The sequence below is a fragment of the Rhinopithecus roxellana genome, chromosome 11 (genome assembly GCF_007565055.1).
Source record: "Rhinopithecus roxellana isolate Shanxi Qingling chromosome 11, ASM756505v1, whole genome shotgun sequence".
In the NCBI taxonomy this organism is placed as follows: Eukaryota; Metazoa; Chordata; class Mammalia; order Primates; family Cercopithecidae; genus Rhinopithecus; species Rhinopithecus roxellana.
Genome location: NC_044559.1, coordinates 43,718,098 through 43,737,828, shown reverse-complemented (window position 1 = coordinate 43,737,828; position 19,731 = coordinate 43,718,098). Strand labels below are relative to the sequence as shown.

The 19,731-nt window shown below is 46.8% G+C and overlaps 1 protein-coding gene across 2 annotated transcripts in view; it reads left to right on the top strand.

Annotated features, from left to right (window-relative positions):
- Window positions 1-19,731, top strand: part of CPXM2 (carboxypeptidase X, M14 family member 2) — a 205,483-nt gene that overhangs the window by 15,950 nt on the left and 169,802 nt on the right. For both annotated transcript variants that reach the window (XM_030941422.1, XM_010357489.2), the window contains exon 3: window positions 13,588-13,697. In XM_030941422.1, the coding sequence (XP_030797282.1) occupies window positions 13,588-13,697 (110 nt within the window). The remainder of the gene's footprint in view (window positions 1-13,587; window positions 13,698-19,731) is intronic.

Here is a 19,731-nt window from a genome sequence, read left to right as displayed (position 1 = left end):
TGTTGGTAGCAGTACTTGACAATGGTGAACCTGTTTGTTGAGTACCCACATTGTGGTAGAGCCAGCATCATGGTGAACAGAACAACTGCTCTACATATGCTCAAATGGGTTCTCTATGACCCAGAACAGCAGCTGATACTTTCAAGGAAGTGGTCTTTGATTTCAGTTCTTAGAGCAAGATCTGTAGGAAAGAAACATGATCAGCTAGGTGCAGTGGCTCAAGCCTGTAATCCTAGCACTTTGGGAGGCCAAGGCAGGTGGATCACCTGAGGTTAGGAGTTCGAGACCAGCCTGGCCAACATGGTGAAACCTTGTCTCTACTAAAAATACAAAAATTAGCCACGCGTGGCAGCAAGCACTTGTAATCCCAGCTGCTCAGGAGACTAAGACAGGAGAATTGCTTGAACCCAGGAAGCAGGAGGTTGCAGTGAGCCAAGATCACGCCATTGCACTCCAGCCTGAGTGACAGAGCAAGTCTCTGTCCCACTAAAAAAAAAAAAAAAGGAAACATGATGTCCTACCAGGATGGAAGTGGGATGGTTTCCCTGGTACATGTTGGTGAATGCAAGCTTGCTTTGATGCATCTCCCTCATGCCTTGGCTGGAAGAAGTTTGAGGCCTCAATCAGGCACCATACTTGGGGATTGGCCAACTTAATGTATATTTGTGTGTATTTTAAGCTTGAGGGTTTTCCATTGCATCACAGACAGTTTGGTTTTTCATCCAAGCCCTTGTTATGAGCCTCTTCTCTTCATTGCATAACCAGACAGTTCCCTGGGGCTAAGTTGGGTCTTCCTTCTTGACATCTGGCACAACTATTCCCAGATCCCTGATTCTGGAGGATTTTACCGACATAGTAGACATGATAAACTGCCATGCCTGTATTTCAGACTCCTATGGGAGTGACAGGGGAGGTGAGGGGCTGGAATTGGGACAGAGTCACACCCCTCTTGACAGACGGTGGTTAGGAAGCCCAAGAAATGTGGGCACTGGGAAACCAAAGGTGCCCCTACTCCTTGCTATTTTCTACTTTCTGCTCCATCTCAAACATGCCTAAAAAGTTATTCTTTAGCCTCTAAAATGAAACATGTGCCTTTGAAGGATTTTATAGCATTCCTTTACAATGTGGAGAGTTTTATTTTGTTTTTCCAACAATGGGTTTGTGGCAGGACCTTCACTGGGTTTGATTAGGGGTCCTGGGCTGGCTGTAGCCTACAGTAGACGTGTCTGTAAACTTAGTGTGTTTATGAACACCACATGAGCAATGTGGCCAGTCTGCAGCTATAGGCTTCAGAAACCTTGGTCTGAAACCATAGGCACAGTGGACTTGTCAGCCTAGAAATACTTCCCAGACAAGGGTTTAGGGGACAGAACTCTGATGTGCTCGGTAGCACCCATAGGTGGCATGAAATTTCATTCATTTGTATCAGTCACTTGACCCCAAGTGTGGTTCTTACTGACCAAGTACACACTGGTCCATTTATAGGGGAGACATTCTAGGGCTGTACCTCTTCAGAATCCCCGTGACAGAGGCGAGTACATGTGCTTCTGTTGTTCTTGGGGAATTTGTTCTTGGCATACTGTGACCTATCTTGTTTCCATCTTCTCAAAGCTTCTGTGATAAAACCCTCTTTATTCTGTATTACTGACTCTGGGATGGATTTAATGGAAAACCAAATTTACCATGTTATGCCCTAAAACTTTATTAAAAAAAAATTGACACTTAAACCACTTGTGGTGGAAGTTGGTCTTATGGTGAAAGCAGGTATCTTTCCTGGCTTATTAAACATTTGATTATGAAAGCAGTAAACACATGCTACAAACTGATCATGTCCCCACAGAATGTGTATGTTGAAATGCCAACCCACAGGGTAATGGTATTTGGGGGTGGGGCCTTTGTGTGTGTGTGGTGGGGGGGCAGGGGGCAGTGATTAGATCATGAGGGTGGAATTCTCATGAACGGGATTAGTGCTCTTATAAAAGAGACCCCCAAGAGCTCCCTTGGCCTTTCCTCCATGTTAGGACACAGGGAGAGGATAGCCACTGTCCATGAACCAGGTCCTCATCAGACACTGAATCTGTTGGTGCCGTGATCTTGGACTTCTCAGCTTTTAGAAATGTGAGAAATAGGCTGGGTGTGGTGGCTCACTCCTGTAATCCAGCACTTTGGGAGGCTGAGGCAGGCAGATCACCCGAGCTCAGGAGTTTGAGATCACCCTGGGCAACGTGGTGAAACCCCATCACTACTAAAACACAAAAAATTACCCTGGCGTGGTGATGCATGCCTCTAGTCCCAGCTACTCAGGAGACTGAGGCACGAGAATCGCTTGAGCCCCGGAGGTGGAGGTTGCAGTGAGCCAAGATCATGCCACTGCACTCCAGCTTGGGCTACAGAGTGAGACTCTGTCTCAAAAAAAAAAAAAAAAAAAAAAAAAAAAAAAAAAAAGAAAGAAAAAAGATATGTGAGAAATAAATTTCTGTTGTTTATAATCTGGTACAGCAATTTGAATAGACTAAGACAAGTACTAAGTACCAAATGAAAAGGCAGTATTTTGCAGTGCCACCTGTCTGTTGGATGCCAAGTATCCATATATGCCTGGCTTTGTTATCAGGCTCACTAATCTTTGTCATTAATGCATTTTTCTACCCATGCTTGAAATATCTCACTTTCTTAATTACCGTAGGTTTATAACAAATCTTGACATCTAGTAGAACAGGACCTGTTCTTCTTTAAAAGTTGTGTTTATTCTTGACCCATTGTGTGTACTTGTAAACACACACGCACACATTTACATCATGTAGTCAAGTTCTACAAAAATGCTCTTGGAATTTTGATTTAGATTTGCATTGATTTTACGAATCAGTTTGGGAGAATGAACACATTTACAACATTGACTCTTCTAATCCATGAACATGGTATATCTCTCCACATATTAGACCTTCTTTAATATCTCTCATAGAAATTTATCTCTAGAGGTCTTATATATCTTTTCATAGATTTACCCTTTGATACTTGCTATTCTGTGATACTTTTAATTTCAATTTTCTACTCTTTATTGGTAGACTACAGTGTATAGTTAATTTTTGAATGTTGATTTTTATATTCAGCAATCTTGCCAAACTCTCATTAATTACATATTATTTGATATTTAAGTACAAAATCATGATGTATATGAAATAATGACAATTTTGTTTTTTCCTTTTCAATTTTTATACCTTGATTTTTCTTTACTGTGTTGGCAAAGACCTCCATTCATAAAGAATAGATCTTCCTTGTGGGTTTTAATTCTGCTTTTGTATTTTTAGTTTTCTTGCTATTTGGCCTTATTTAAAATATTTTTCTGTTTATCCTTTTCTTCAGCATTTTTTTTTTTTTTAATGGCAAGTAGAGGCTATGACTCTTGGATTATACAAAGGATAAGAAGTGTCTGGGTGAAATATTTTCCTAGCTATCACATCAAGTTACTTTCAAGGTCACATTATTTCTCTGAGTGTTTTGGATGGTATACCTCCTTTAACGTTCTTTTGGTGGAATTTTTTGTTCTGCACAGACTGTACATTAGTGTTCGTTCTTTATTTATTTTTCAGTGAGGCAAGATTCAGCCAGATTTTCTCCAGGAGGGACAGTCTAAGCCTTTTCTCAGATCTGTAAATGTTGACTAGCTCAAAATGCAGAACCTCCAATACAGCAGAGTTTCTAGTTTCTTGCAGCATTTTGTCTTTTATATATTTTTGTTCTGAGGTCTCAACTTCAGTCCTCCTTCCTACTTCCAGCCAGTAACCATTACTCCTGCTTCTCCTCAAAGATAACTACCATCAGATACAACTTTTGCCTGTTTTGAACTTAATATTGATAGGATAACACATGGTATGCTCTTTTGTGTCTGACTTCTTTTGCTCAATATGATGTTTATGAGATTCATCTATGTTGTGTATCGCATAGTTCATTTATTTTTATTGATTTATAGATTCTAGTGCATGACTATACTGCAGGTTATTCATTCTCTTGTTGATGGGTATTTGGATTGTTTTCAGTTTTTGGCTATTACAAATGGTGCTGTTAGGACTATTCTTGAATAAGTCTTTTGGTGTATATATGAATGCATTTTTGTTGCATGTATACCTATAAGAATTGCTGGATCATAGTATATGACTAAGTACTGCTGGAGATTTTTCTAAATTGATTGTATCAGTTAACACCAGCAGTGAATGAAAGTTCTAGTTGCTTCACATTCTTACCAGCATTTGATATTGTCAGTCTTTATTTTATTCATATTGGGGGGTATATGCTGATATCTCATTGTGGTCTTAATTTGCATTTTCCTGATGACTAGTGACTAATGCTTACTTACCATTAGGATAACCTCATTTGTGAATAGGTGTTCAGTTCTTTTGCCTGTTGTTTTTCTTGTTGATTTATAGGAGGGTTTTTGTTTGTTTATTTGTTTTTCTTGAAAATACAATGAATATGAGTCCTGTATCAGATACATGCATAGTGAATATCCCACTTCTTGGCTCACTTTTAACTCTAGTAGAGATGTCTTTTGAATAACAAATGCTCTTAAATTTAATATAGACCAATCATCAATATTTTCTCTTGTGGTCAGTACTTTTTGCTTTGGGCTAAGAATGTTTTTTGCCCACCCCAAGGTCATGAGATATTTTCATGTTATCCTCTAGTGATAAAGTTTCCTTTTACATGAACATATTTTCATTAAAGTAATCTGATTTAAATAAAAACATTAGGGAAATAATAGTGCAAGTGGTACACGGATGTGGAAAAATTTATGAAGATAATAATTGGCAAGTGCTTGAGGGTTGAGAAATGTTCTTTTGAATCAATAATTCCTTTTTTTTGAGCCTTATAAGCAATGTATAAAGAATAGTGTTAGTTTTCCATGATGATGCAGACATAGGGATTATCAGTTATACTGGATCATAATGCAAATTCATTCATTTGGGAACATTGGTTGGGCATTGGGCATTCGAGGATGATAACTTGTCATTGCTGCTCTTGAGGCTCACAGCCTGTTCAGGGAGACAGACTAAACTACCACGGTAACAGTGTGGACTTTTCCTAGAAGGTTAGGCTAAAGGCAGGAGTGAGTAGGCTGAGAGGGTTGAGTGCAGGGGAGGAAGTCTTGGGAGGCTTTTCAGATAGAACAGCCACTGAGCTGGACATTGAAGAAGGAGGTAGGTGGTCAGAACCTTTGAGGCTGAGGCTCCAGGTTGACTCCAGATCTCAGCTGCTGTAGCCAGCGTGGGCTGGAACCCAATTCTTTGAGAGTATCCTCTGCTGGATCCACTGGGGTCTGGGAAAGAAAATCTCTGAGCTTGTGTAGCCTCACAGGTAAAAGACCCCAGCCAGGTTTGCAGGGACTCTCTTCTGAGACTGGTTGTCTCAGAAGAATCACCTGGGAACTTCAGACCAGTGGTGGGTTCCTTTGCTGTCCTATTGATCAGTTTCTGGGGAGGGGTTAAGACACCTTTCCTTTAAGTTTCTTTGAGATTCTGATGCTCAGTTGGGGTGAGAACTGCTGTCTGGAGGAGCTCAGTGATGAGGGTCTGAAGGATCATCTCTCCTGTGGTGGGTGTTAAAGAGCTTTCCAAGGACAACTAGATAAGGCTGAGATTGGCTCGGAGATTTCCCAAGACCCAGAGAGACGCCCTGTCCCTCAGGGAAGCCAGTGGTATCTGAGAAAGGCAGAGAGCTACTGCAGACAGATTTTCAGTGCACTGGGAAGCTGCCTCCACACTTCACTGATCAAAGGGAATGTCAAGTTCAGAAAGGCGAAGGAAAGAATTCTGTTAAGTCAAAGCTACTCCATTTATAGGCGGCAATGAAAGCAAAAGTTCAGGAAGGCTGTGAGCTTGTTCCTGGAAGCGCCCACCATGTCTTGTGGCGATCACAGCAGGCCACAGGTCCTCGTACTCTGAACTCTGGTCTGCCAGCGTGAGACGCCTGTCTTGGCTCCAGCCCTTTTCCTGGTGTGACCCCAAACACCACCAAGCAATTTCATTTGTGTTATGCTCTCTAGTTTTCAAGTCAGACGGAGGTGGTGTAAAGATTATGCTTGAGCTTTTGTAACTCAGACACCTAATGACTATTTAACGGTGTTCAGCATCCCTGAGTCTCAGAGACGATGAGCCACGATGCCCACCTCTTGGGGTCATTGTGCAGATTCAATGACAGGAGTCTCTAGCTGGTCTGTCTCGCAGTAGTTACCTGCAGGTTTTCCTTGTTGCTCCCCAAATCACTACACTTTTAAAATAATTTTCATGACATGACTCCATAACAGCCCCCCACGCCCCAGACAGATTTGGAATACTGAAGGTGGGGTGTTGGGGTCGATGCTAGATTGAGAATTCTTACTTATATGCTATATTCTGACTGTGCCCTGGAATTTCTGGGCCACAAAGACCTCCATGATCTTAAATGCAAAGGACATTTGCAATTTGTTCAAGAGTTGCTGTGCATAGATGGTAATGTATGGTGGTGATGATGACGATGATGAGGACTAATGAATCTGTGCCAGAGGGCAGATGTCTCTTTGGTAAAGTATCTGTAATGCAGAGACTGCTAGCAAGAGTCAGATCTAAGGCAGTGTGTGTGTGGGGTGGGGTAGAATGAGGCAGGGGACCCCATGCTCACCTCCCGAGGAATAGAGCATGGGGCTGGGAGATGGCGCCCTGCTCAACGTGGTGTGTTCTCAGAGAGCCTTTTCTCTTTAAGAGAAAAGCAGATTCATCGTGGATGATTGTCACTCTCCTTTCCTCCAGATGGTGACACATCTCTGATCTCTAATTAATATTTTCCTGAAATGTTTTCACACTTTTTTCTGTGTTCTCCTCACCCACATGCTTCTCAGGATTAGATCCTTTTTTCTTTCTAGAAGCAACAGAAACTTGATTTAATGGTAAAGGATGAATTTGTTTGTTTTAGAGGAGGAACAGGGAGCTCGTCTTGAGGCCATTGGAACAAATTGGCTCAAGAGTCACTGAGCGATTGGTTGTTGGAGCCTGCTTTCCTGCATCCTGGCTGGGAACCCCGGCAGAACACTGCTGAGGGATGAAGAGCTGCCAATGAGTTTCCCACTTATTTCAAGCACTCTTTAAACCTAGTAATTATATCATCAATTGACATTGTAATACAAATATGTTACAGTTCCAACAAAGATTTTTTTAAACTCTCTGATTACAGATATTTAAATTAAGCTTCGAAACCTTGCTTCTCCTCGGTTTTGCTTAGTCACCCATGCAACAGTCCTGTCTTTCTCAGTAATGTTTTCTGAAGGATGGGAAAAAGTCCTAGTCCTTGGAAGTAGTATTGTGATTGACAGTTCCTGGGACTACGAGCAGATGTTTCTTTGAGAATTTAAAGTCGATGGAATTCTAACCTCTCGTTCTAACTTTGCCATGCTTTTGGAGTTCTTTGGCTGGCAGTGTTCTCTGGGCTCATTTTGCGGGAAGTGCCATGCAGTCCTCAGTGTTTGCTGCGCCCGCCTGGTCACGTGTCTGGTTGCCTTTATGTCTATGTTTCTGGGCGCCGTGATTCCAGCTGTTCTTTTAGTAAAAGCTTATGGTTATGGTGGGAGTAGGGTACATTTTCTGAATACTCTTGTGTCTGAAAGAGCCCTTAATGACCATGACAATTACCATGACTATTGACTGTAACTTAGCTGGTAGTGGCTTCCAGATCCCACTTTCTTTTCCTTCAGCCCTTAGAATGCATAGATTGCTGCTGCAAAGTCTTGTGCTACTCTGATGATCACGCTTGGTAATCTCCTGGTAGTCCTAGACAAGCCCGGGACTGTGGCTGGGAGACAGTGCTTGTCTTCTTTCTGCCGTCTCTGCCCTTCTTTTGAGATTTCTGGTTTTGAAGACATGGAGGTTTCCTGGATGTTGGTTCATTCATGCTGTGGATCTTGTCTGGCTGCTGATTGCCTCAGAGAAGCTGCCTTGGGGTTATGGTGTTCGCAGCAGTTCCCCATGGTGGCTGGGGTCCAAAGACCAGGGTGCAGCCCAGAGACTGAAGTGCTGACAATGATGTTACTTCAGGGACCAGGAGTGGCCTTGGGCACTGGCCTAAGGGAGTGGGAGCTGCTGGTTTCTGGTGACTTGTTTGCACTGTGCTCCCTTTGGTCTTTGTCAGCCCAGAGTGCAGCTGAGAGAGGTCTCATCCACTTTTCAAGGTGTCTGCAGGCCTGGGAACTGCAGATGTTTTCAAATGTTTTGTTCTAGCCCCTGTGGCTCTGAGGCCTCCACACCATTCTGCAGGTTGAAGATTCCCCAGCCCTCCTCTCTCCGACGTGGCTCAGCATGCTTTGCAAGTGGTTTCCTCATCCTGCATAATTCTCTCCCCACTGTAGTATTGTTCCCCTTAGCCGGAGAACTTGAGGGAGGAGCAGGTCACTTTATTCATTTTAGACATTGAGTAGACCTGTCAAAAATCTCTAGATGGGCCGGGTGCGGTGGCTCACGCCTGTAATCCCAGCACTTTGGGAGGCTGAGGCGGGTGGATCACCTGAGGTCAGCAATTTGAGACCAGCTTGGCCAGCATGGCGAAACTCCGTCTTTACTAAAAATACAAAAATTATCCGGGCATGGTTGCAGGCACCTATAATCCCAGCTACTTGGGGGGCTGAGGCAGGAGAATTGTTTGAACCTGGGAGGCAGAGATTGTGGTGAGCCAAAAATCACACCGTTGGACTGCAGCCTGGGTGACAAGAGCGAAAATCCGTCTCAAAAGAAAAGAAAAGAAAGAAAGAAATCTCTAGGATGATGCTCTCAGGGTAGAAAGAAAAGAAGAACAACGAATCAGGTTGAAATATTCTGAAATTCATCGAAGTGAAGTATTAAGTTTGGTGAATATTTCAATATTCTGTATTTTGAATTAATTTAGAATCTTTAAAGCGAAAGATAATTTTCCTGTGTTTTATTTTCTAGTCCTTTACTTTCCTGTTCTTTAGCATAGGAAAACCCTGCCTTTTTCTAAATGCAGAGATTCTGTGCCAGGTGTTCAGTGCAAGTCTTTAAGATGGGCTTGGGACTTTCCTTGGGATGCTTTATTCTGATACGGGATTTTTTCCTTGTTGATCTTTGCATAAAGGTATGTGGGATAGTGAGCTTGTGCTTCGACTACTTTATTCTTAACCTTCCTTTTAACTTAACAAATGTTTTCAAACGGGGTTTGGTGAAGGTGGGTAGCTCCCAGCTGACTCAGTGGGTAGTTTTATGTGAGCCTGCAGGATGCCGTGCTGCGGGGCATGGTGCCCTGCGTTAGGCAGGGTTGCAGTCACATTTGTGAATTGCCCTGATGCTCACGGAAAACAGGGTGAAGTCAGAGTGAGGCAGACATGGGATGGAAGGAAGGAGAGGAGGCTATCAAAAGGAAAAATAAAGAATGGAAGATTGATGAAATGAGAACCTTCCAAGTGAAGCTGACATTGCTGCTGTGGGCCTGACTGATACTGCGGCCTCTGCCACACGAAAGTGAGGGGACAGAGTGCCGAGGAAGAAGTGGTGACAACCTTGAGGAGATTCTTTTGCAGCAGACATTGGAAGATGACTGGATATTTGCTTCCGCTGCAGATTGCAGGCGGATTACTCCAGCTGTTGCATTCACACCTGCCTGATGGGAGCCACCAGGTTTCTGAGGCCTGCCTGCCACGTCACTAGGCCGGTCTCCAGACAAGCAAGTGGTCTGAGTCTAAACTTGTCTTTTTCTTTTTTCTTGAGACAGTGTCTCACTCTGTAGCCCAGGCTGGAGTGCAGCAGCATGATCTCGGCTCACTGCAGCCTCCGCCTCCCAGGTTGAAGCGATTCTCCTGCCTCACCCTCCCGAGTAGCTGGGATTACAGGCATGTGCCACCACACCTGGCTAACGTTTGTATTTTTAGTAGAGATGGGGTTTCACCCTATTGGTCAGGCTGGTCTTGAAATCCTGACCTCAAGTGATCCGCCTGCCTTGGCCTCCCAAAGTGCCGAGATTACAGGCGTGAGCCACTGCGCTCGGCCCTGAATGTAAACTTTGTGCATGTCATTGGATGCTGAGTGGTAGAGACCGTGCCTGTGACACCTCATAGCTGAGGTGTGGGCTCAGAAGGTGGATTGTTACAGGGAAGGGGAGGGCCTCTCTTAGGGAATCAGTCTGAGGGTGATGAGCCTGTGCCGCAGCAGGGGAAAGACTGCCCTCGGGGAGGTGGAAAGCAAAGTCCAAACAAGGAAGGAAGGTCTGGACTGAGAGGGAAGAAGAGAAAGAGCAGAACATTGTGTGATGGAAACCAGGGCCATGCGTGGTGTGGGGGTGGAGGAGTGGCTAAGAGCGAGAGACTGCGGGGCCCAGTATAGAAGAAACAGAGAAGAGGCTGAGGAGTCCCAAAGGGCCACAGAGTGACCAGGGCCACTGTGAATGAATGGAGTCAGGAGCAAAAATCCCAGGAAAGGAAGGGACAGAGGAAGCGAAGATGGAGGTGTTGCCCCTCTTGGGGTTGGCCAGTAGGAGGAGGCAGTTGGAAGAACCGATAACTCAGAAGTTGGACGAGCCTGCTTGAGCTGTGTTCACACTCAGCTCTGGGCAGCAAATGCAGATGCCTGTCCCATGCCCCATGTCGGTTGTGAATTTGGCATCCCCTTGTTTTGCTAACAGCACCCTGATCCCAGTGGGCAGCCAGGGGACCAGGTGAGTCAGGCCCTCTCTGGAGGCATGCATGAGGTTGAGTGGAAACTCAGAGGTATGATAGGAGGTGGACAGTGCCATTGGAATCCACTGTTCTACTGCCTAGATGACAGGAGCTCTGTGCCTTTCCACCCGCACATGTCCTGTGTCCCGCCTCTGTCCTTCTCACTTTCTGCCATCCCTGTCATTTCTCTAGGGACTTCCCTTCCTGTCTAAGTTGGCTGTGGTTGGTTTCTCACAACCAAAGGGCCGTCGCTAACCCACGCAGATCAGTAATGCTGTCTTTGCCTTTCAAGGACTTTGTGTGTTCTCTGTGTGGAATCTCTAGCTTCTTTGTAAGTGGCACGGGCAATGGAGAAGGCTTCCAAACCAAACTAATGGCTCTAAAAATAGCATCTTCTAATAAGGACAAAAAATCCCAGTGTCAGAGCATTGGGTTCCTGTAAGACCACATTTGCGAGCAAACCAAGTTCGTGTGTGTTTATCTGGGCTCCTCCCGCAAAGTCATCATCTGTGCTGTGGGTGGAGGGAGTGAAGTTATTGGCTTTGCCATGATACCGTCACAGGAGTGGACAAGAGTGGCTGTTAGATGTGGCAGCTGCCGGCACTGCTGGCTGCGGGAAACTCAGCCTGTGAGAGGGCAGGCATTGCAATTTTCAGTTGCTATTAGATGTGCATCCATGAAACACCTCACTTGTGGGCACTTTCTTTTCACCCCTTCTGTATCTTGGCAAGAGGATGTGACAGAGCTTCTGTCTATTGGCAGAAAAGCAATTTTGATGGATATGTAATTTTAGTCAGGTACTTCCTTTTTTGAATTAAAATACTCACATGCATAGGAGTCATTGTCTTTTTCTGGAAGAAATGTTTTGAATAGCAATTATTGTTGCTTTATTGAGATGGTACATGATCTATATATGTCTGCCTGTCCATCTGGTGGGCTATCTGTCCATCTGTCTGTCTCTCACTTTGACTGTATAAATGATATAAATAAAGGTGGCTTTGCTGAAGGAAGTCCATAGAATTTACTGCCTGCTGTGTCTTCTGCTATCAAGGAAGAAGCTGGTGGATGGGAAGACTTTCAACATGGCAATGAAACAGGTTCATAAGATGACAGCAGATCCTTTTGGTGTTTCTGGTGCTTGGTTATGTAGGACTGTTGTGGGTATGTATTGAGTACCAGGATGTGGAGGGACAGGACCTGTGCCTGGTTCCCCCCATCAAGGTCTGAAATCCCCCAGGTCCCTTGAACCCTGAAACCATAGCTGGCAGAGTAAAGATAAATAGAGGCTATTCCCAGGCCACCAGGAATCGCCTGATAGAACCTGCTGCCTAGCCAGCTTGGTGTCACAGTCAGTTGGTGGGGTTCTCTCTCAGTGGGTGGGGTCTCTTGGTGGGCAGGATCTCTCAGGACAGACTGGTTATTCCTGAGAAAGCTGACTGTGTCTAAGGCAGGACAGGCTGAGACCAGGTGATGGGGAGAAGAGCAAGGAGTGAGCAGGAGATAAGGATAAGAATGGGGCATAGAGGGGCAGCAACCCCAGCTTAGGGAACCCAAGAGCTTGAGCCAGAGCCCAGGCTCCTGGGACCAGGCTGCAGGATGTCCTGGAGTCCAGCCTCTCAGAAGGGACAGGCAGTGTAATGGGTCAGTGGTCTTGACTCTCAGAGCTTGCCCTGGATTCTGACGAGGCCCTCTGGTGGATACCAGTGACTGCTGGGGACTGTGAGCTCCAAGAGGCGAGTGGCATTTGACAGAAAGGGCCCATTGTCCTGAGGTGAGAGTGGAGGGCACGGGCCCAGTCTCCTAGCTGTCTCAGAGAGTGACGGGGTGTGGGATTATAACCTGGGCTCGGGGGCCAAGCTACGGAGGTGCCCGACCATGAGAGGGGCAGGGTGGGGCTGCTGGGACAACATAAGAAGGTTCTGTGAGGAGGCAGGGCTGTTGGAGTTGCAGCAGTGAGGATTTCTGAGTATGTAGTGTGAGGATTAACCTTGCTGGTCAGCCACTTGAAGTCCATTTCTGGTAGGCAGGATGGAGAATGACTCTGTGAACACGTGGGACCCAGGAAATACCACCACTTGGGTCAGATTCATGTCCTTCAGGCCTGGAAGGTGTGAGGGTCCTGGGGAGGGAAGAGGGCATGGTAACCAGGTTTTCCTCTGTGAGGTCAGCCTTGGGTGTTTGGCATGCCTGCCGCACAAACCCCCTCAATGCGGGGCCCCCCAGTTCATTGTGTGGCGCCCACTCGCTGCATGACCTTTCGCATTCACTGTGTGCACCCCTCTGCCTTCACTAAATGCTTCCCCACTCACTGTGGTGGGCGTGGGGGCAAACAGCAGCCCAGGGATCAGGAGACCCATTCTGGATGCTGCTGTAAACACTGTCATTCTTACAGACAATGGGCTAGGCTGGGACGATCAAGCACTGGTGTTTTATTCCAGGGGCAAATGGTGTTTACTAGCCGTGCTCCATATTATCCGTTTTGCAGAGAATGGAAAACAATAGACTTTTTTTTTCTACTTATATTCCTCTGCTCATTAGCACGCACAATATGAAGGCCAGAGTTGCTGAAGCAAAATCAGCAGGTTCTGATTAATTTGCAGAGCTCCAGTGATGCTTCCTGACTGAGTCACGTTGGGGAAGGATCCTTAATTGGGAACAGCCTCAGACAGTAGCATGGACAGCAAAAAAGAAGGAATATCAGAGCAAAAACACCCCTAAAGCAAATGCCAACAAGAAAGAACATAGGCTTAATGTTGACAGTTCAATCAACCGTGTCTGGAAAGACAGGGCATGCCTGTGGGTGGCGTTCAGGGGAAAATGGAAAAGCACGCGGCCAGATTTGGAAAGTAAGAAACTCATCCCTTTCGGCATCTGTCCTTGTTTTTAACAGGCATTGTCCTTTCCAGGTTGCCCACCTCTTGGTCTGGAAACCTTAAAAATCACAGACTTCCAGCTCCATGCCTCCACGGCGAAGCGCTATGGCCTGGGCGCGCATCGAGGGAGACTCAACATCCAGGTACCTGGCCCTGTGGTGGGAAGGATTTTGACCGCCTTGTTTATTGCTCTGGTTCCTTGAGCTCGGGTCAGGCAGTGCCCAGGATTTAAAATGCATTAGCCCGAATTCTCACAGTAAGAAAGGATATTGCTGAATGATCCTAATTTTACAGAGAGAGCTCGGAGACTCAGGGAGGCAATGTCTTCTCCAAAGACTGTCGTGAGTAGAAGTGAGACCACCAGTACCTGCACCCAGGTTGTTCCTTTGCCGCCTTTTGAACATTTCTCTTCCACATGCTGTTGGTCTGGAAAGGACAGGAGGAGAAGGTGGAATGCCTGGGGCATGGCGGGGCAGAGCCGTGGCACATGAGGCAGTGGCATTTGTCTTCCCTTGCCTTCCTGCCAATGCTTCTTATCTCTGACACACACACATCTTCTAGGCTTTCCTGTGGCTCCCTCCATTGCATTCCCCCAGGTCAAGCCCCAGGCTCCTGGGGCCATACACATTCTGGCTGGTCTCCCTCTTGGAGGCTCAAGAGCCTTTCTTAACTTGGGCCTCAAGAGTGTCAGGCCTCCCTCTCTGTCAGTCCCATCAGTCCAAGGTCTTGCTCCAGGAAAGTGAGCTCCTCCCTGCACACTCTACATGCCATGCAATTATTGACTCCAGACCCTTTCTGTAGCAGGTTCCCCTGCCAGAAACTTCTACTGCCCAACCATGCCCCACTCACATGAATCCCACCTGAGCCATGCATGAGTTTCCTATTGCTGCTGTGACAAATAAATGTAGCCTCTTCCCACAAATGTATTCTCTTACGGTTCTGGAGGACAGACGTCTCACTGGGCTAAGTCAAGGTGTGCAGGGCTGTGCTCCTTTCTGGAGACTGTAGGGAGAATCAATTTTCTTCCCCTTTTCAGTCTTGAGAAGTTGCCCTGTTCCTTGCTAGTGGCTCTTTCCTTCTTCAGAGTCAGCAAAGGCAGGTGGAGTCTTCATGTGACCGTCTCTCTGGTTCTGTGTTCTGATTTCTTGTTCCCCTTTTGAGGATCCTTGAGATTACACTGGGCCCACCTGCATAGCCTGGGATCATCTCCCTTCCTCAAGCAACCTTCGTTCCATCTGTGACCCTCATTCCTCTCTGCGATGTAATCTAATATATGCACAGGTTCTGCGGGTTAGAGTGTGGCCATCTCTGGGTACGGAGTTATTCTGCCGTCCCATCCCCAGGTCTTTTTTCCTGCCCCACCTCCTGCCGATCTGTTCTTTCTCAACTTAGCACTTGATCTCTGCCGTCCTGTGTGGCTCCCTGATGGCACCGTATTCTAGTTTTCTTTCTAGAGCTCTTCTGTGTGGGGAGTAGTTTCCAAGTCCCTTTGTACATGCACCATCTCTGGTTTAGGGAAGGAGGAGGTTCCTTGCCCATGGCCCTGAGGGCCATCAAGGGTGCACTCAAAGCTAATGGCTTCCAAGTGGCAGAGCGGACCCCTCACTCCCCCAGTGATCTGTGTAAATGTGCGAGGGGCTGCTGCTGTGCTGGGAACTGTGTACGAACAGATAAGGGTCCTTCCCAGGGAGCTCATGGGATTGGGGACATCTGAGCCAAGCTCTGACTCCAAGCTTTGCTGTTTCTCCACCCCACCCCTCAGAATGCACCGCATCAAACAGACTTTCGAACTGTTTAACCTCCGCCACTTTTTAGTTCAGAGGAATTCAAGTAGAACATTTGCAGAACTAACTTCAATGAGATCCAAAAGTTGGTTTATACATACTCGTGTAAAAAAAGAGTAATAACTATTAAGAAATATTTGGATGTGCACAACTGTCAACTGCAAACAAATCTCTTATGTTTTATGAGAGGGTGAACACATGAGCCCTCAAAGCTTGAGCCAGAGCTAAGTTCATGTTCGCACAGCGCCTCCAGTACCCTAGAAGGGGTTCCAGTCCTCTGAGGAAATAACTGGTCAGGCCCAAGCAGGGTGTGTGCAGCCTGTTTTGTGCATTCATCAGGGGAGATGTCATCTGATGCTTTGCATGCTTTCACTATAATTGAAATTATCTTTTGAAAAAGAGAAAGTGTCCATATTTATTTGTGCTTTCGGTAAAAAATTAAAAGGTCCTGTTAATCCTAAATGTATTGGGGTTGAATGGGAAGGTGGAGGGGCATGGTGTTTGTGTCCCTCCAGTTGGGAATTCCACCGGCAGAGCTGCCGAGCAGAGTATGCCAATGAGACGTTGTAGACAGGCATGCTGAGTGCAGACCTTGGCCTTGACATTTCTAGACTGGGGGCCTTTGGAACAATGATCTCATGTCTCTGAGGCTCAGTTGCCTCATCAGAAAGACGAGAGTCCTGATCACTCACAGGGCTCCTTGAGTGGTGACCTTAGGTGACTTCTGATTTTAAAACATTCCCTGGATCATCTCCTTCCTCTGTTGAAAGGCTCTGGTGGCTTCTACTTACCATATGAGGAAAGTCCCAGGTTGGCCCTGGGTGACTGGGTCCCTCTCTGAACCTTCATTTACTTATTTCCTTGGGTTTTATCTGTCCCTTCCTTGTGAGTAAGCCCCATGTTAGATGTGGCCTTGTTTCTCCTGCTTGCCCAGCCCCTGGTGTGCAGAATAGCACCTGCAACATGGGAGGTGCACCGAGGACAAGCACGGAGACCTGGCTCAGGTGCAGATGGTGTTTATTCACGGACCTGCCTTTGCTGGGCTGCACAGGAGCCTCGCCGTGGATGGGGTGTCCAGCAGGGAGCAGCTGGCGAGGCTGTCCTCACTTCATCTTCCCGGCTTCAGGTAGTCCTTCACCCATGGGAGGCCCACCCCAGGCAGACGCCAGGCTCCCCTCGGTGAATGCGTTGACCGAGCGCACTCTCCTGCCTGTGGTCGGGGTGAAAAGGAGGCCGTGTTCGGGAATCACATCAGTGCGAGTTGTCTTCATGGGTTTTTCTTTCTTCAGTGGCGTCTTATTTACCCTGATGCCTTCTCACAGGAAAGTCTCCGTACCTGCTCTTAGACTGGGAAGTTGCTGCTTTAACAGCCAAATCTGGGCCCGCCATCCCCAGCCTCTGGCTCTGACCCCAGTCAGGTACCTGGTGTCAACCCCAGAGAGGGCAGCGTCACTTGCAGTGTGTGTCTGTGGGCTTCGACATACAGCCCCAGTCCCCCATGGGAAGCTCACCAGGCTAAATCGAGGTGTCAGCAGGGCTGTGCTCCTGTGCCTGCTGGTGACACAGGGAAATGGGGACGAGGTCAGCCCACTTTTGTGGTTTGTGTCTTCCAGAGCCAGTGCCACATGCGGTGTGATTCCACTGTCACAGGTGCATAATTAAAGTCAGTGTGCTCCAAAAATACATCTCCCCACACAGAACGGTTTGAAATGCAGTTTAAAAATAACCACATCTTGTCTCACATACGAGTATTTTGTAGGCGTGTTGAGCTAATGGGATTTTGTGATCGAGAAACACCAAGATGTCAGAATTAGAAACTGTGTTTAATGCCCTAGTGCAGGCTGTGAGGCGGTTTAGCCCAGCGCTGTGCCAGCCCAGGACTCTATAGGCGCAGATGTGGCTGTGGTCCAGGCTGGAAGGCATGGGGCTCACAGGCTGGGATGCTGGTGCTGGTCACTGCTGACCAGCCATGTGGCCTTGGGTGAGATGCCCTCATTCTACGAGGTTCAGTATCGTCATCAGGAAGGTGCAGATCCCACCGCTGGCTCTGCCTCCTTCATAGTATTGTGAGGGTCAAAAGGAGTAAAGAAAGAGAATTGCCTTTGGCATTTCTCAAATGCATATTCTTACCCATTAGCATTCATTCTTGCAGCAGACCCTTGTGAGGTGCCTGCTATGTGACGGGCACAGAAAGGGCCACGACAAAAAGCCGTAGGAATTCTCTGCCTTCAAGATGCTTCAGTCTCTAGCAGAGGGAGAGTGGGCATCAGCTCCAGGCATTATTGGCACAGTGCTAAGTGCCTTATGTGCGTGATTTCATTTATTCCTCCAACATGGAAGACAGTCCTGTTATTATTATCTCTGCCTTATAGAAAACAGACACAGGGAGCATGGAGTGACTCAGCTCACATTTCCCAGGAGAGGCAGATTAAGAATCCAGGCAGCTTTAAACCTTAAGTTGTTTCTCCTAATGATGCCATAAAACTGCCTCCCAAGTCAACAGATAGAAGTGGTGTAGGTTCAACAGCTGGAATAGTGATCGAACTGTGTACATCTCTCTTTTCTGACAACTGTCTCGCATTGATTTATTCATGGGGACCCTCACCAAATGCTGAGCCGCTTGCAGAAAATGTGACTCTTGCATTTTTGGGTATTCCCCACCCCGTGTGAGCACGCTGTCTGCACATATGGATGCGCTGAATCAACAAAGCTTCCCTGGAGTGGCTGCAGTACTTAAGGGAGCTTAAGCAGGAGAAGCCTAGCAGGAGGCCGGGCGGGCTGGTCTGCTGTCACATGTGTTTTTCTAGTGCATATTTGCCCTGTGTGGTTAGCAGATACAGGGATGATGTCATTATGACACAGAAAAGCAGCATTGGTTCATGTACAACTTTCGCCAGTCTATGAACGGTCTGTGGGACCGAGTATCAGCACCTGACCACAGAGTGCCCTGTCACGGGTGAGTGTGGAGTCTATGAACGGTCTGTGGGACTGAGTATCAGCACCTGGCCACAGAGTACCCTGTCGTGGGTGGGTATGGAGTCTATGAATGGGTCTGTGGGACCAAGCACCAGCACCTGACCACAGAGTCCACTGTCACAGGTGAGTATGGAGTCTATGAACGGTCTGTGGGACTGAGTATCAGCACCTGGCCACAGAATGCCCTGTCACAGGTGAGTGTGGAGTCTATGAATGGTCTGTGGGACTGAGTATCAGCACCTGGCCACAGAATGCCCTGTCACAGGTGAGTGTGGAGTCTATGAATGGTCTGTGGGACTGAGTATCAGCACCTGGCCACAGAATGCCCTGTCACAGGTGAGTGTGGAGTCTATGAATGGTCTGTGGGACCAAGCACCAGCACCTGACCACAGAGTGCCCTGTCACGGGTGAGTGTGGAGTCTATGAATGGTCTGTGGGACCGAGCACCGGCACCTGACCACAGAGTGCCCTGTCATGGGTGAGTTTGGAGTCTATGAGTGGTCTGACCGAGCACCAGCACCTGACCACAGAGTGCACTGTCACAGGTGAGCGTGGAAGCTGCAGAGTCCTGTGCATGGCGCCCTGTGCCTCTTGTTCCTCTGTGTCGGTGGGGCCTGTTCTGGTACATTGCTCAGGTCCCTTCCCCGTTTTGCCCCAGCCTTCAACTCAGCAGCTCAGCTGCCTTCCATTCGCTGACATCATCTGCCTCCCTGCTTGTTTCCTTTTCAGATCAAATCCTGTAATTACAGCTGTATTTAAACACTGTTTTGAGCAACTCAACGTGCTTTCTTAATTGTGCTAATGTGTTTTTAGAATTAATTTTTTTCAGTCTTCTGCTTCCAGACCTGTATAGATTTTGAATGGGCTGGCTGGTGAGCTGGGTTTTAGACTGGGAGCTTTCACTGGAATGCATTTGCCATGTTACCGCAGAAATACCTGTCTCTTTTTCCATTATTTTAAGCAGAAGACTGAAAGAGTGCTTATAACTTAACTTAATACTTCCTTTTTTCCAAGTGGTATTTTACTTTTGTTAACTTAATAATATAAGGTTAGAGAAAAAAAACAACATTTACATTTTATCACTACATTGGGACAAAATAGGCTTTCCAGGAATTCAAGGAAGACATCCAGTTTGGCAGGAGAGCAAAAGTTCGGCCCCTCACCTATGATTATTCTTCCTGTGTGCCCAGGACCCTTTTATACTAACTCACTTGCGAGGCTGTGATCTCATTTAGAAACAATCACTGGTTTCTTCCATTCTGGGAGCAACTACAGACAGATTGGAAATTAACATCCTGAGTCTCCAAGAGTGTTTGTTGACAATGACCTCTAAAATCATGCTCAGGGCCAGGCACGGTGGCTCATGCCTGTAACCCAAGTACTTTGGGAGGCCGAGGCGGGCGGATCACCTGAGATC